Raw genomic sequence first — 18,270 nt, forward strand, 5'->3', positions numbered from 1 at the left:
ATGAAAACTTATTTTATTTTATTTTATTTATTTATTTTATTTTTTTTCGAAATCCTTACCTGCTTCGTTGCATTGGCAATGGTAATGGCAATACGACCTCCATGGAAATGCTTGTGCACTGAGAAAGGATTTTATTGTTTATTTGCTGTGCCGTATTATGTACTTTTAACAACATCAGTGTATTTAACTATGAATTCTAAACTTTATATGACAGTGATATCTCATTTAAAATTATTAACTCCAGCATTGTCAATTACATATGACATAAACTGCTTTTACTAGAGAGGAAACAAGGAGTTGTGTTGTGACAATTTCTGACATACAGTACCATTGTTTCTGAATCACGATCATTATTTCAAGTAATATTTACCTATTACAAAAGAATTTTCAAGTCATTCCGTATTTTTTAATATTCAGTCTGCTTGTAGATTGATTTGCTTCCTTTATAGAAATACATATCAATGTATGTCAATCTAAAAGTTCGTTTTAAAACGTCTGAAATTAGCTTGAAAGTGATTTAACTGTTACGTTAGAAATTTTGTAGCTAAATGTTCTAGATTTGCTTTTAAATAATAAATTTGTACACGTACTTCCTGGATTTTGACGATAATATTTAAGGAATTTATTTGCAGAATGGAATCAAGATGATTACCTGCCCTTGCTTGAGGAACAAGGAAGTAGGGTGCAGGAGATAGAGATCGATTATCATTCAGACGAAGAACAGAATGAAAGGAAGAAGGAAAAATTACTCTCCAAAGTATGTTCTTTGTAAATTTCCAAAGTAAATTGTTTTTACATTTTCAAAGTTAAAAGTTTCTTTCTGTTAGAAACATACAAGAAAAGAAGTATAGAGGAGGGAGGGAGAAAGAAAAGTATATTTCAATTAAGTGTTTATTATAATTACTTAAACAGCACACACTATGTGATCTGTCTCAAATGTAAATATGCAACGATATTCGCGATTATCTCTATTCGAACTATTTTGATTAAGCGTTCACAGATTTGTTCATAATAATCTAGTGCAGGGTTTAACAATATCTCGTTGCATATGGCTTCATTCAGGTTGAGTTTTGTGCAAATATATTTACATGTTGTACGTATATCAATAGTTTGTAATTATATATAGCGCATTATACATCTTTCTTTGAAAATGTATATAAATATCCAGACGGTGTTTTATTTTCTCTCGCTGTTTTATTATTTTATGTATTATACGTATATGAATACGTATTTTTATTTTTCAGATTAATTCGGCCAAGTTGACTACAGAGCAATGCGAATTAATAAAGTGCCGACGTCAACTTTTGCAATACCTTGACAGGCTGAATACATACGAGGTATGTTGCAAAATATATTATAATCCATTTTAAATACATACTGTGGTTTTGCATCATTACATGGTAACATATCAAATAACATTCATATGCTTAAAATTTTTCGCAAGAATATCCTTAGATCTTTGCAGACTTGCTTATAGCGGGTGTCTAAGAATTATCTTTACAACTTTGATTTTTACTAACTCAAATTCTAAGTTTCATATTTAACCGTTCTGATTGCCTCTTTGATACACCTGTCATATCTTTCACCTGTCATATTTTTTCAACATCTTCCGAACTGGTTCTAGGTCGACCTTTCTGATGAAGAGCACTATCAGTTTCCATGAATACGCTATGCCGCGAATTCGTGGTCTGAAAGTAGGTTGACTGCCATGCGTAGTTAGAAACTTGCACTGTACCTGTATTTCAGATTTAGTCACACACATTGCCGCACAAAGACACACATTGCGCTTTGTCGTGTAGCATCCTATGGTCACTCTTCAATGATTCATATCAGGGGCGACTCTATAATATAGTCACAGTCTTGTGCGTTCCCAATTAATACGAAGAAAAATGTATGGATATATATTCCTGTATACGAAAGAGGAACGAACGAACATAAATTTTAGTTATTTTAATATGAAGCCTACAACACTGATTGGTGTCCATGAGAGATTTGGCAACATAGTATAAGTCACAAAGCTTGATATTACCGTCTTTTCATATATTCTGGGTTAGCTCCTTTTGGCGTTCACCTGCCGTCACAGAATAGTCTTGTAAATGCTTGCTTTACGTACAATGCAATCACACACTCATCGTGACTGAAAGATCTTCCGTTTTCTATCTTTTACGGCAGGCTGGAGAGAGGAAATAAGCTGATGTCTCTAAGATGTGTGTTGATTACGCATTCTAGACACGAGGAAGGTAGTAGGGATTTGCTCTGCTTCTTGCAGGAAAGAAACTGACTCATATTGTTGCAAAAGCACTCCAGAGTAGATGTTCGAAGCATTGTGATTGCTATGCGACGCTTATATTCAAATAATAATGAAGGAAAAAATTACGTGCTTTCTTAATGCAGTTTACAATTTCGCTCTTTAATAACACTGTATGTATGTTTATGTAACTTTCTTTTTCAAACATTTAGGGAACGACTGAATTTTCAAGTCATGTAGGGTTAGTTTAAGGCGGGAAACACTCACGGAGGGAAGGAGGGTCAGTAAATTTGATTCCCGCTAGACTTGAGGAACTTCACGCATATTTTGGAACTTCGTGGCAGATAAATGGTTAGCAAATGTGTATTCAGCATGGGTTACCAGAGTTTTAATTTCCGGTAGGAGCATGTGCAATTCAGATTCTACGTTAAATAGTAGTACTTCGTCTTGGTGCTAAAAATGAATGGTCGAATAAATTACTCATTTGCTTTAGACATGATCGAAGTCAAGTGTATACTTTGAATTCAGTGTATCATGAAAATACTTTCGTGTTCCTATTTTACAAGGTAATAAACATAAATACGAGAAATTAAGCTAATTATCTTTTCACCATTACTTAGTTTTTTTTTTTTTTTTTTACCCGTTTCAAATTACACTATTAATAATATATATGTTAATGGGTATAACAGAATGATTTTTACAGGAATTCAACTTGAAGAAATAGTTTAAGTTGTGTTGGCAATGTTAGTTGTTTTGCAGTTCTCGAATAGTTTGAATTCTCTGTGCTAAGTAAAGTATTCAAAATTAAGTTCAATTATTCTCCATAAAAGACCTATACCGGATATATGGTTATGACATGGTAAAATCGTTGTTATTTTTCATGTAAAATTTGTACCTTACATAAGAATGTCTTCGAAGTGAAAAATCATCGTAAATCTGCTTTTACTGCCATTGCTTATGTTACTTTCTTCTTGTAGAACTGAATATCCACCATTGATTCATAATTCATCTAAAACATAAATTAAAAAATAAAATAAAAATTTAAAAAAATGTTACTAATGAATCGCAAATGATTCACTTGAAAAAAGTTTCTGTACCATAACAAAATGTCTTATTTAAATATCTAACTCAGAATCTGAGTTATCACTTTAATATTTTATAAACTCGGAATAATTATAATTAGAGAGTTATTTTCTTGTTTGCAATGTTATGGAAAGATATCACAGATATAAAAAAGTGTAATAGATATCAATATTCTCGTCGTTGCAGACGTAGAAACGAAATAGTTGTATGAAGAGCAGCTGAGTTAGTGGGAAACAATATTAATTTCTCAGTTGAAGAAATACCACTCTTTTCTGTTCTGATTTGTACATCTATGTTTCAAAGTTACAGTTTATGCTGAATTTGAAAACAGCTTTTTTGTTTTATTTCGTATTGGTTTTACGCTTATCTTGATCCACATATATAGTGTGGCAGGCTTAGTAGCCGAATGGTTAAAACGATTGTCATTTAGTTAGTGTTATTCTAGGTTTGATTCTCTGTGGGAAGATATAGTTTTGACTATCACACATGTAAATTAGATAAATGGGATGCAGATATTATAAGCAACCAATACGTGTATATTCTATGAACGTCTCAGGTATTATGTATATTTTTCAGACTATCTTAGGAGGCCCACAAGTAGCAGAAAACTTATACGATTACAAATTCTATGAGAAGTTCCGATCAGCTCCTGTGATTAGGTCAACTGTAGAATTTGCCCGGAATGGAGATTGGCAAGCTGTAGAAAATATGTTTACATACCACTGGGATGAAATCGCTTGTCATTGGTTAGCCGTACTTTCGAATTTTCCAGAGACAATGAATCCTTTGACTTACAGGTAAATCTTCTGACACGTAATAGTGCGCAAAGGACGTATTCCCACAAACATTAGTAATTATCTTTTTTTTTATAGTTTTTGTTGTATTATATTAATTAATTAAATCTAATTGTTGAATTTTCGGTAACTAGGAATGCCAATCACTTCTGACCTTTTAGCTAAGTAGGAATGGTAACGGTTGATAAGTTTTAGGTAAGTAATGAGAAGGGAAAGCTCCAGACTCTGTTGTAAATCCTTGATCAATATCATCATCATTCTCATATGCATTCTGCCATTATTGGCGGGTCACTTGCCGTAACTGAGAGGGTTCATGTTCCACGGTCTTTAGCTAACCTCTTCTCGTCTTCACGTACGATTTTTCTGTTTTGATATCCTTTGTTCCCACCTCTCTTTCCTACCGCCATACCCTCTAGCACGCCCCTCATGATACATTTCCTCCTTAGCCAACGTCCCAACCAGTTTCTCTTCCTCTTTTCAATAATATCTAAAATTGTTCTTTTCTCCCCCTACCATTTCTAATATCCTCTCAGTCGTTTTCCACTTGACCCAGGTAATTATCTCCATTCTTCTCCACGCCCACATTTCGAAAGCTTCCATCATTTTCTGTTAACGATGAATTTTATTGTTTTTACAAATCAAAGTTATACCCTTTGAAATAATTCCCTTGGGTAGCTTCACAGCAGTGGAGGCGTTGTTTCCATTCTACGTTGCAGTGCTGAAAGTCTTCCTGCTCGTCGGTTATGCACTTCTGGATATTATTGAAAGTATCAAAATAGCGCCCTTTCAAGTGGGTTTTGAGCAAGGGGATTGAAAAGAAGTCATGCGAACTGAGATCTGGCGAATAGAGTCTGAGAAACCACAGAAATGCTTTTTTCTGTCAAAAATTCGTTGGTGGAAACTGCCGTGTGATATGATGAGTTGTCTTGGTGTAGCATCCAAAAGCGTGCAATTCCTGGTCGCATACGCGTCTTCCTTTTCTTGAGTCTTTCAAGGACTTCCTGATAAAAAGTTCGACTGACAGTTTGTCCTGATGGCACAAATTTCTTGTGGATGATCCCTCGACAGTAAAGGAAAAAAAGTTTAATTATTTATTGCTCATTCTTTCTTGGGGCGAGGAAAGCTTGCAGTATGCCACTTCCGACTTTAGCGTCCTAAAACGAACTTGGACCATCTGAACACTTATGCCCTGGGTAGAAAATGTTCACCATAAGCCATTTGTAATTTTTCATGTAACAGTAGCGGACTCACTAAGCTTTACTCAAAATTTGATGGCACAACGTTGCTCAAATTTTTGCTGGTCCATTTTCGTAACACACCTCACAAACACAAACTTCACTTCAGATGCGCGCAACAATTGTGTAGCAACTGAAGCAAGTTCAGACTTACACTGAATCGGCGGCAAGCGTTAACTTAACTCTTGGGTGAAGGTGGACACTGCATGTCGGTTCGTGCGCAGTGTTTCCAGACTCGTTACTTTCTTTTAACGCACACCGTATGTGTATGCAAGGCAGTAACTGCTACTGTGTCTGTAAATGAGCTGCTTGGATAGTTAGTTCATAAATATATTACCCGTCTTGCACTTCTTAACTGTATTCCACATATATTACGCAATCACCAATAAGCAAGGTAAGAAATCAATACTATGGTTGTTATTACATGAGTGTCAGCTGTGTACAATAGCGAATTATAACATACAACCAAAGGCATTATGAAATTTTCAGTGAGAGTTTTTGTGTAAATATCTTAAACAGTTGTTCCCTTATTTGTAGTTGATAATGACAGTGAAAGTGTTAGATGTTTTCCAACTTCTAGTAATAATAGTACTATTCTACTGTTCTGCGTTCACTATTTTCAAGTTATAAAATGGTAGCAATATTTATTTAAGCATCAGTTGTATTATGCGTTGTTCTAAAAACATTGTAGTTCATTTGTAGTAAGCATATGAAGGCTGTTAATTTTTTTCTTTAAGCATTGTGTTTATATTAGGAAATTTGACTCAAAGTTGAATGTCAAAAGACTCGTTTTATAATTTATATTTTCTTTTTTAGATAGGAAAGAGCGGAAAGTGTTGGAGTAGTAATGGGGCAGAAAGTGTGCAGTATTCGTACACATACCCAAGGCTTGTATGTTACGAGGAATAGCTTATGCAAACAGACAATATAGGATTTAGATAAAATAATGTTGGATAGGTTCCGAACATAATATAATAGGGTTATTGTTATATCCTAAGTGGATTAGGAGAACTTAGTGTTATGTAAATAATTGGTTCACTTCACTTCAGGAGTAGATGTTCAATGAGAAGAGAACGCTAAATGGGTCTTAGTGATATAATAAAAGTTGTAACAGTAGCGGCTGTCTGTTCTGTGGGTGACCACTAATTGAATTGTATCAATTACTATCAATATCCTTACAGTATTTCTTCTAACATTTGTATATGGAATCCCTGTTAGTATGATAGAAAGTTTATCTTACAGTTTGGGTTGCGACGAATGCTTGAATCACGGAACGACGCAAATAAATAGTATATATTTAAGCAAACAATAGAAAGTGAAGCTTTGGTGCAGTTAGGTACAAATGAAACCTCAGCCTCTCTGTTTGCTCTTCATTACTTACAGAGGGAAGAAAATACGACTTTCAACATACTTTCGTCGCTTGAGTTTAACATCTCTGATTAGAAACTCCATAAAAATCATCATACTAACATAAAAAAAAGAGAAACCATATTTTAATATTCTATTGATGTGAGTTATGAAAGAAAAACTTACATAAGCATTATTTTTTTATAGCCTTGTAGAAGTTGATTATGATTATATTACCGTTCTTTATAGTTGATGTTATTTACTTATATGAATTCATTGGTCCTATTCTCTTTTTGTGTTTGGCTTGCTATATTATCTAGTTGAATAAAACCCATGTGACTTTTGATCTTAGATTATAGCTTACTGGACTACTTTAATTATAGTTTAGACCTCTACTTGATGTATATATTTCGTTCATTTCATACTTAATAATAAGCATATTTATATCAAACCAAAGTATTTGCTCAGTAATTTTCATTGGTGCGTAAATTATTACAAAATTCTGTTATTGCACACATGAATCTTTGAATTTTTCGTTTGAAGATGCACTTTTTTCTTTCTTTCTAGAACGCTGCTGCCAGAGTGCTTTGAAGGCGAAGTATTTAAGCTGAATCAAGTTCAGCTTAGGGAAAAAGATTGGTGTGAGGGAAGCCAGTTCAGGTGAGTATTTTGTTGTATATATTTGGTGATATCATTAAAAATAAGTAACTACTCCTGAGAAATCCTGCTCGAGAATCGGAGTAACTACACCTGGAGTAATCTCCTCCCTCAATTTCGTATCAATAAAACAAACCACTACTCAGGTCTAGTCTGCTCCAGATTTATGAACGTTTACTCGCGCTTCCTCTGCACGTAGCACTGAGTCGTATCAATAAAAGAAGTGGTTACTCATTTCTCCCATCTGTTGGGCGGTCATTTCGCTGTGGGTAACTTCTGGCGCAGTATCCTAAACGCCATGGAAGGGGCAAGTAGCAACGACAGTTTCAATTAAAGTGCATTTGTGGATATTATAAAAGTTCCAGTGGTACTTTCAAAGTCACAGTTACCAGAAAGTAAACGAAGGAAAGCCGAAGCTTTGAAGGCAATTACAGTGAAATGCAACGAAATATCAAATACATCTACAAATGAGACATAAATACAAAAGAAAATCTTTAATATCCGAGCGAGCATTAAAAAAAAAAGAAAGAAAGAAAGAAAATAAAAATAAAACGGGAAACAAGAAAGTAATACTGAAACTACGGGAACGAACCTCTTGGAACTGATGGATGTTGACTGGAATCCAGCACTATCAAGATTAGCACGACAAGTGCATATCACGTGTTGTCCAAGGTCTTGTCCAAGATTGTTTGGCTTTAAGAACGAAATCAGATACGTGGTCCCTTTGTTTCCATTTTTAAATAGTCCAGCCAGTCACGTCGTAAAGCACGTCCATCTGATTGCATTTTCCACACCATACGTGTCCCCTTTCACCTTGGCATAAAAAAATATACATTATCATGTATACACGCTTCCTATCAGCGTTGAGTTGAGTTGATTTTGAGTTTAATGTCCTTTTCAGTAGCAAAGCTATATGAGACGGGACCCACTGATTAACTTGGAATCCGAACCATATGAGCTCCCGCCGGGAATCGAACGCGGGTCTCTCATGCCAAAGGCATGTACGCTATCTGCTTAGCCACGAAGGAGCTCTTCCTATTAGCGTATTCGTCTCCAAAATACTAGGTTTCTTATTGCCACGTGTTTATAGTCAAGTGTTCCGATAGCACCCGGAAATGTATATTGTTCTTGCCACTCTGCCTTTGCTGTTTGAATATTACACACACCTCCGGAAACAACCAATTTTTAGATTTCGCAATAATCGCATCCATTACACTTGTAGTAGTCATAGACACAGTACTTTGAACCACAACAGAATCCCCTGACATTCAGACCTGGAATCCCGGATCACTCACGTAAAGCAAGAAAACCCGCATCTTTTCATCATTACGTAGTGCATCATCCCAAATTTCCGTTGATTTTCCTAAAAAAAAATGTTGTGCTAACTACTCTACATTTTCTTTCACGAACCTATGTTTTTTTGTAATCTCCATTTGCAACATTTCTGTGCAATTTATAAATTTTGCCATATAACAAAACAATCATATACTCTGCCATATTTCGCACGGAGTCATCTATTTAGCTTGCTCCACAAATTTGGAGAAGTTACTAGCATCACAGTAGAGTCTTTGATTTTTATTGATATCAAACGCGGAGTAGTTACTCGGCTCGAGAATAGAGGTGTGGTTACTTCAAAAGGGCGGGGCTTCTTCGAGGTCAGCCGAGACAACTAGTGCTCAGTTCTCTTTTTATTGATACCAATGAGAGTAACTACTTCAAAATTGGGCGTAATAAGTAACTTCTCCGTTTTATTGATATCACCCATTGTATGTCATATGCATTATATTAAATTATTTAGCTTTCAAATTCTAAAATATACACTCGTGTTAACATGTTCTGACGTTGGGAGCACGGGTGCTCAGTGATAAAGCTCTCATCTTTGCTTCGATTGCAGGCCATGCGAGAATGTGGTGGACAACATCGTGTGTGGGATTTTCTCGAGATTCTCCCAGTTCCTCCCATATTATTATTCTATTAATTCTTCCATAATTATTCAGTATCTCATTCGTTTCCTTTAGCCTAAGGGGGTTACTGTGGGAATTAATATCACTTCAACACCTTTGTTTGCAATGTCGAATTAAGAAAGGGAATCTTGTATCGGTAAATGTTCCTTAATGATGATACTAATTGGCAGGTTGGGGTGGTAAATGAAATTGTTTCTGAACTTCAATTAAGGAAAACATTCTAGAGGGGAAAAATCTCAACCAAACCCCCTACAAATCAAACAATACTCTTGTTGTAATGCTTTGCTCTGTAGACTAGCAGTAGAATTTTAGATATGTTCTTGTTAGAAACATGATGTGTATGAATGTGAAAAGATGACTTTAATGTAATAAAATATTAGTTTGTTTTCTATGTATGATTTTACATAATTTTAAAAAAAATACAAATTAAACGTTAAAATACCTTTTATTTCACAACCCATAGAAATGTTTCGTTCTAACGTACCATTTTTTGTTTCTTCGTCCAGTTTCGATTAGATAACTTTTAATCTCGTCTGGGATGAGATGAGGTCTGTTAGATTTCTGAACAGACCTTACTTTATCATTGGACGAAGAATACAAGTTATTTAATCGAAGCTATCGTGAATAATTCAGGTTGTCGAACATAAAAGGGTGAATAAAATTTTTTCAACGTATCTTTAGTTTGTAATAGGAAGGCCAAATGGTTCCAAGTCTTGCTCAGTTCCACCGCACTGACTGATATTTTGCGGGGATCGGTGTAATAGCTCTTAAGTTAGGTGAAGAGCTGTTACCTTATCTTGATGAAAATTCGTGAAACTACGGGATAAAATGTAGTTGCCTGTAGAGTTATATAGGCATGACGAAAAAATTAAAGGTACAGATCGAAAAACGTCTTAAAGATGCTAAAACAGAACATCTGGCTTCAGCCCTTTCGAAACATCTAAAAGAAACACAACATAATATTGTATACTCAGAAAATTTCACTTCGAGCCAAGAATAAAATAGGAAAACTTGATTTTGAAAATTTTGTTTATTCTTCTGTAAAAATCCGAAACTTAACACACTTGGGGATTGGTTAAGCAAGGAATGGGAGACGGTAATTAAAGAAATGCGTTCAGTATTGGCACAGCAAAAACGTTAGCATGAGGTGGCAACCTTCCTTGTCTGAATAAAAGAATGTACAATTTCTAATCGATGCGTCGTACAGCTGATTTCAAGTCTCTACATTATCACTGTAAGTTGCTTCTGTTTGATCGCATCTTGGTGAAATTAGTATTAACTCTGTCAATACTTTGAACAGTTGGTTAAGGAGCAACAACCAAGTGCACAGAAACACGCACAAAGTATAGTATAAATAACTAGTTGAATACCTTCGCTAATATTAATAATACTGACTTAATGTTCAGCCATATGAAATTAATGTTAGATTTGTTATTTGCCACTAAAAGACGCAACAAGCACAAGAACCGATTTAGTTGCGACACCTCATCCCGCCCTTAACGAGGAATTAAATTGTTAATAACATTAATACTTTAGTTCCTCCTTATATAATTTTTATAATATTAAATTCAACACAGTGTTCTAAACATTATATCAATAAACTACTGTTTATTTTTCAGACATATCGTAACCAGAAGTGATTCAGAAGAAGCAAATTTCTTGTACGAAGAGGATGGCTCCCTTTCTTCTTTCAGAACAGAAGAACTTACAGTTGAATTGCTTTGTGAATGGTATATTGCAAGAGCGTATCAGATTGAAACGAGGAGTAAAATGGTGGACTATGCTTTAACACTTGTTAAGCTTGGGAGAGAAAGTAACATTACGGTAAGTATTTTGAAGGAAACCCTACTGTTGCATGTATGAATTTCGTACGAGTAATTTCCGAATCGCACTTTTTTTTTTTAAAAAATATAATATAATGATTTTGAATCACAGTTGAAAACGAGTAATGTGGAAATCAGTTAAACTTTAAATCCAAGGTGGTTATTTCCCTTTCAATTCCAAACTGTCGTCTAAGTGGAATACGACGGTTATGGAATACATATTTTCACACTATAAAAACACTTATTTTGTAATGTTACATTTTACTTACTTTTTAAACCAGAAAAGCTTACCATGGAATGTTACGAGAGAGAGAGAGCGAGAGAGAGAGAGAGAGAGAGAGAGAGCGAGAGAGAGAGAGAGCGAGAGAGAGAGAGAGAGAGACTGAGACTGAGACTGACTGACTGACTGAGACTAACTAACTAACTAACTAACTTCGAAAGATAGAAATGACTAGTTACTATTAAAATATCAGAAACAAAATATCATGGAAATAAAAGTATTTCTTACGTCATATTATTATTTTACTTTATAAATCTTTAAATCGTAGTTTTTATGGATAGTTCTACAATACTCTAAAGTTTCACCTTTTTCACTGCAGACTTTCCCAGCATCCTTTTGCTGAGATAATTTCATAATTAATGAAAATGTTATATTACGACATACCATACAAAATATATAGTTAAAAATAACGTTCAAAACTTCTGTATAAACTCACTGGCAACATGATGGCGGCAGCAAGATGGCACTGAATTCTGCTGCCGTCACTGTACTAGTCACAGCAGTGAAAATATTAATAACAATGGTAATAGATTGCAATACCTCGATAAAAGTTAATTACTATCCCAAGCGAATAAGTGTTCTAGTTAATTGGTTTAAAATTTAACGCAAAAATCAATTTTAAAAGCAAGCCGCAATAACATTATATCTTCAAGAAAGCAAATTGGAATAGAATGTAATTACGGACTTCGAATTTATGATATGACATACAAGGAATTGAAAATTTGACATTTTTCAAGTCTTTATAATTATTTTTAAAAAGCTATAAATATCACATTTAATTACGTTGATAAAGATCATAATATCGTATTTGATACCTCAGATCGTACTAGAGATATAAACAACTCGGTGGTTAGAGATTTCTTTACCGCTTAAGAAAACGTGTTTGTTGGAAATTTTAAAAGTAATTATTGCTTTTTTCTGGTTATGTTATTAGAGCAATAGTTTTTGAAAGTTTTCGAAATTACCTGATTTTAAGAAGGTTGCGTACTTTACCTATGTTTATCTGCAATTTGATCACACTATGGACATGGAATATATACAGAACGACTTCTTGATTATATATATACTTAGGTTTATACAAGTGTATATTTTTAACATTATGCAGTACCATCTTTCCATTTTAATAGAAAATATGTAATGATGTATGCTAACTCTTTTCTCTATGTATTCGTTTTTCAGGGTTTGGATAACTTAATGTATGAGCTCCATACCTTGGATATCCTTGTGTATGAAGTACGTGTAGAAGACATTACTCTGGCAAAACTAGAGAAACTAAACGATTTGGAAAAAGCCAAACTGCTTATGTCAGCAGTAAGTAGAAGTAGTACTTTTTTGGTTTTAGTTCTTTTCTTGTGTAGTGTTGATTATAAACTTAGACTTTTTTTTTCGTAAAGACTCAAATATTCCTACGTAAAAAAATGTACGTCGGATGTTAAAAAAAAAAAATTAAAAAAAAGGAACATTATCGGGAAGTGATTATACGCGAAAAGGATCTGGAGATTGGTAGTCAAAATTACTGTCGAAGTATGCAGTGTCGAAACCAATTGGTAAAGCTAGTAGTTATGGTACTCTGTTAAAGTAGCCAATGTGTGAGATGCCCTAAAGCATGTTTACGAAGCTTGAACAATGTTCTCATTTTCTCCACGTAATCATATATTGATCGTAGAAAATAAAAGTTTTACATACATTGCGTTAATTGGTTTGTGACCTAATATTTCCCTTCCTTCTGCTGGAAGCAGCACCCTCTGAAGAAAAATTCATGGTTCTATTCACATACTTGCCAAGTTGTCTCCCTTGTATTTGACAATACTTCTAATTTTTAAAACTTCAACTGCAATAATTCTTACTATTTACACACTATAATGAAAATAGTATTTACAGATCATTGTGTGAAAAAATATGTTATCCGACACTGTAAAAGTAACAATTCTTCCATCTACATCACCATGAATCATAGTAGCCAGTTCCTGAAATGAAATTGTTGGATGAAAAATTACTGAAGAGGAGATTACTTAAGCTAGAATTAAATGTTGAACAAGATTCTTTAAATAAAAGCTGGAATTACATTATTATTCTAGGAAATGCACGAAAATTTGCTTTAAAATCTCGATCAAATAAATAATTTTCTTCTGAGTAATTTTTCATGAGTCATCCATATCAGGTACTTGCTACTATGATTCATAGTGACGTAAATAGAAGAATTGCAACTTTTACAGTGACATTTAACATATATATATTTTTTCACATAATGTCCTATAAATACAATTTTCATTACAGTGTGCAAATAGTAAGAAGAAGTTTTGCAGTTTTAGTGTTAGAAACTAGAAATATCCTCAAATATAAGGAAATAAGACAAGTTGGCAAATATTTGAATAGAATCTTGATATTTTTCTTCAGGGCCTGTTCCTCAGACGATGCTTCGAGCATAAGGAAGGGAAATATAAGGTTACAAATCAATAAATCAACTCGGGGTATCAAATAAATCAACTTTTATTTATTTTTTTTTTTTTGAACAGTATTTTTAGACAAAAATCAAGTCGCCCATGACAAAAATACAAGTTAGTATTACGAAGGATTGCAGGAAGTACGTAGAAATGACACGGTACTGCATCGGACGGTTGTATAAAGGGAGCAGGCTGGAAGGAGTCAGAAGATTAAGCCCCATAGAGGTCGTCCGTTCGTTACATAGGAGCAGGTGGTGGTAATGCAAGGTCGCCTTGAAAACGATCATCACTAAATGGTATCTGTATCGACAGATGTTGGGCTTCATCATCAAACTATGTAGCTTACTCTGAAGGGGACATGAAGAACATTGCGGCACATTGGGTACCCCATCACTTCACGAAAGTGTAGATACGTCATCGGTACGTCGTGGCCATGATTAGTCTCCATCTGGGCAGGTACCTTTCAAGAAACGAATATTTCCGCCGTATTGTTGCGATTGAGTAGACCTATTGACGGGCAGATAGTCCAAAGTAAAGTGTCATTCGATGCCACCTCGGATTCCAGTAGGGTAGTAGTAGGATTCCGGATGATCATAATGGCGTACTGCCAAGAGGGGATCATTATTAGTCATGCATTGTCTACAAGTGAAACTGTCAGTGTAACGTACTATCAGTTTTCTGGAAAATCATCTGTGTCCAGTTAGTACTTCCTAAGGAATACATCACTTTACGTCTTGCAAGACAACACTCGTTATCACATGGCAAACACAGTGACGCAATTGTTGGTTAGGCGGTGTTGGAAAGTCATGGAACATTCATCGCTAGACTTGAAACGGTGCCATTTTCTCTCTTTTTCCGTGACTGAAAGAACCCCTCCTAGGCAGCAAGTTTCTAGATATTCCATTAATGCTACGCAGTGTATGAGGGTATAAACAGCTCATGAAATTATATGAAAGGTCTATAATATAATTGTCAACATATTAAGTTCAGTAACTTGTTTGTGCTATATTGCCATACTTTATCCACACATGATATGATATAATCTTAAGTACGAAAATGTGACACACTTGTGGTTACCGATTTTTAGAGTAGTAGGTGATTCTTATAGACAAATGTGTATGGTTTCTAATGAAGTAAGTCCCAGCTCTGCCTTTGCATCAGTCTGGTCCCAAGCTCTGTTCTCTAATATGCAATTTGTACCTAAATTTGGAAATAAACATTGAAAAAATTAATGAATAATCATTTTAGTGTAATAATTATTATTGTAATCGTGCAGATAATCTAGCATTTACATTAGAAAGAATGAAACTTATATTGTTAACTGTATTAATTAATAGTAGAATAACAATTTACTTACCAGTACATGGGAGATTGCTGAGAAATGTTCATACATTATATTTACACAAATGAGTATGGCTGCTTTCATTTTTTAAAAATTAATTTTCATTTTCAATAGGATCTCTCAAATTTAATTACAGGTTACGTATGTATTCACTAAATGAATTTTCTGATTAAATATTATAATATAATTGTAGAAACTTGTTAAACGTCAAAAAAGGAAACTGTTTAGTTGTGTTAATACAGTCTAAGCGTTAGGACGTGGTAGACAGGGTTGTCTAAATATGGTGAAACATAAAACTGAATTTTATATTTAAGAAAATGTTTGCATGCTAAAATTTGAAAATCTTCTTGATGTACATTTTTAATGAAACCCGCTTGAAGAATTGTCTTACAAGTACCCACCTTACTGTACATTATTGTGTTATATGCAACAGTTATATCACTCTTCTAATTTTCCAATGGAGAAACCCATAACCGAAGCTCCAAGATGCTTGTATTTATAATTATAGTATATCAATATACATATTTACTTTCCGTATAATTAATTCTCATTTATTCTATCTTCACAAAGCCCACCTTTTTTAAAACACGTGTCTTGATGATGCCGTATGTTAAGGTATCGAAAATTCCAAGATTGAAGATTGTTTCGTAAATCCGTAACATACAGAGAAAAACAAAATGAGTATTTTTTTGTGGTTTATTTACTTGAAATATACAGATAATTTGGAAAAGATTATGATTAAAAAATTAAAATTACCAATTTGAATATATATATATATATATATATATATATATATTGAGTTCTCTCTTGGCCTATATGGTTAGCGTACACGTCTTCGGCGCAGGAGACCTGAATTCGTTTCCCGGCAGGAGCTAATGTAGTTTGGATCCTACGTTTAACTAGATCCACGTCTCATATAACCGTAGTGCTGAAAGGGATACTAAGCTCCAATCCAACCAATACTATAAATTTAATATAATTATAATAGTAGAAGATCTATTTCATGAATTAAGTAGTATGGCTGTTGATATGAGTTGTAGACTGTAATAAAGCTTAGCATACGTACTTCAATTGTACTGTCATCTTTCACAGAGTTCGGAGGATACGTTTGTGGAAAACCTAAAACGGTTTTTGCTTCCATTCCTAACTCGGTGTGAAAAGAATAAACCAGGCAGCAAGAAGACTTTACTTCGAGATTATCTGGTGCATTTGAGTAAGGAAAGTCTGCGACTTCCGTTGAAGGTAAGTTAGTACTTCGCTGCTTGTATTTTCACTTCTGGGAGTAATAACTGTACAATCTTATTTTATCCTAATGGTTTAGTATTTCTCATCTTTATTCGTATAGTTTTGCTTCGACCTTAGTAGAGACGCAGCATAAAAATGTTCTACGTTGGTGGTTAAATGTAATTTAAGGAGATCAAAGTATTTTACTTTAATTAAGTCTTTTTTTTTTTTTCATGTCTGTTGTATATTTTGAATTGAGAATATTTACAGATGTATTAATAAGCTATTTCGAAATTTTTGTAACACCTACCGGTAATATACACATGTTTACAAATAGTGTGTGCAACTTCCTCTCCTAGTAGAATAAAAACCGTATTACATCTTCTTTGTTGTGGGAAGACTAACTGGCAAATAAGTTTAGCATTGCTGTGCTAATTTTGGGATTCCCGCGAATAATGGCGCTAATAAACAGAACTGGCGTCTGTACTGATAAAAGCAACGTGTGTCTTGTTGCTTACAAAGCTAAGGTCTGTTACACGTGTGCAGAGAAAGTTCAGAACAGTAAGACAAATGACAAACCATAACCACAGACATGTTTATTTCCATTGAAGCAGATTCCGAACTTCTTTTATGAATCTGTTTTACCAATGGATCAATGCTTCATGTTTGTGGGAAAGATAATACCTACAACTGTAGAATATAGAATTCCGATAATTCCCGTGAATAGAAGAGATAGTCCTAAGATTAATGTTCGGTGTGGCCCAATAGTAGAATAGTGGGACCTCCTTTTCTGAACCAACCATTACAGGCATTATATACCAGAATATGTTACAAAAATTTCTAATTTTACAAATCTGGGACATTCCCAACATTATTTTTCATGATGATGGCATCTCCGTACTTAGTGCAGCATGTTTGAGTTTGTTTAGTGTAAGTTTGCATCGTACGATGTGGTCCAATACTATAGCTCATTCTCTGTTATAGCTGTGTAATTTCTTTCGATGGAACTATATCAGGGATATTGTCTGTAAGATAAAGGTGAAGTTTTTCAGTGATCGAAAGCGCGCTATTCCGGCGCTATTCGATAGTATAACTCAAACATTCTGCATCCTACATGTATAGAACTGAACTACTACTAGGACACCCTATGAGCAACCAATGACAGTATTCGAAAAATACTGAGTATGTTGTGCAAAATTTTCCTCTATTATATGTTTGGGTATCACGAGTTCTGTGCTTTCTATCGTAATTTCATTTTGCAAGCAATTCGAAATTTTAAATTCGTATGTGGATATTTTGTATATATATATATATATATATATATATATATATATATATATATTCGGACGTTTATTATCATTGGCTAGTTAAATTCTTTGGAAATGATGTAGGTTAATAATGTGTATAGAAAAAAGTATAGAAGGTATCTTTATGTTGTATCAATTTAATCATAACCACTAGTGTTGTAAAAAAACGGTTTTTTTTTCTGTGAAGTTTTTTTTCAATAAAAAACATCGTTCTTTTTCATGTTTTTTTTTTCAAATCTCTGTTTTTTTTCTGGCAACTATTATTTATTGATTTACGTTGCAGATTATTGAAACAATCAACAGAACTTGAGTCGAAGCCCTCGTAACTTACAAATTTTTTTGTTTCTTTGTACATATATACTAGCAAAATTGTGTGATTATTCCTTTCGGCCCCAGGTCATTTTTGGCGTTTTCCTACATTTCCAGTTAGTGACTTATTGCTCAAAAACCATTCATTCGATTGATATGGTTAAGTCCTTGTTTTTTAGAAAATGGATGTGGTTATTTTTTGGTATAAGTTGC

The 18,270-nt window shown here is 34.1% G+C and overlaps 1 protein-coding gene across 1 annotated transcript in view; it reads left to right on the top strand.

Moving 5' to 3' along the window:
- The window catches only part of LOC145675670 (NBAS subunit of NRZ tethering complex-like), a 163,537-nt gene that overhangs the window by 60,823 nt on the left and 84,444 nt on the right, over positions 1-18,270 (top strand). The window contains exons 14-20 of the mRNA XM_081746258.1: positions 633-757; positions 1,245-1,337; positions 3,908-4,128; positions 7,275-7,367; positions 10,948-11,152; positions 12,611-12,742; positions 16,310-16,459. Of these exons, the coding sequence (XP_081602384.1) occupies positions 633-757; positions 1,245-1,337; positions 3,908-4,128; positions 7,275-7,367; positions 10,948-11,152; positions 12,611-12,742; positions 16,310-16,459 (1,019 nt within the window). The remainder of the gene's footprint in view (positions 1-632; positions 758-1,244; positions 1,338-3,907; positions 4,129-7,274; positions 7,368-10,947; positions 11,153-12,610; positions 12,743-16,309; positions 16,460-18,270) is intronic.

Source organism: Thermobia domestica, chromosome 2 (genome assembly GCF_964235325.1).
Source record: "Thermobia domestica chromosome 2, izTheDome1.hap1.1, whole genome shotgun sequence".
NCBI classification, from domain to species: Eukaryota; Metazoa; Arthropoda; class Insecta; order Zygentoma; family Lepismatidae; genus Thermobia; species Thermobia domestica.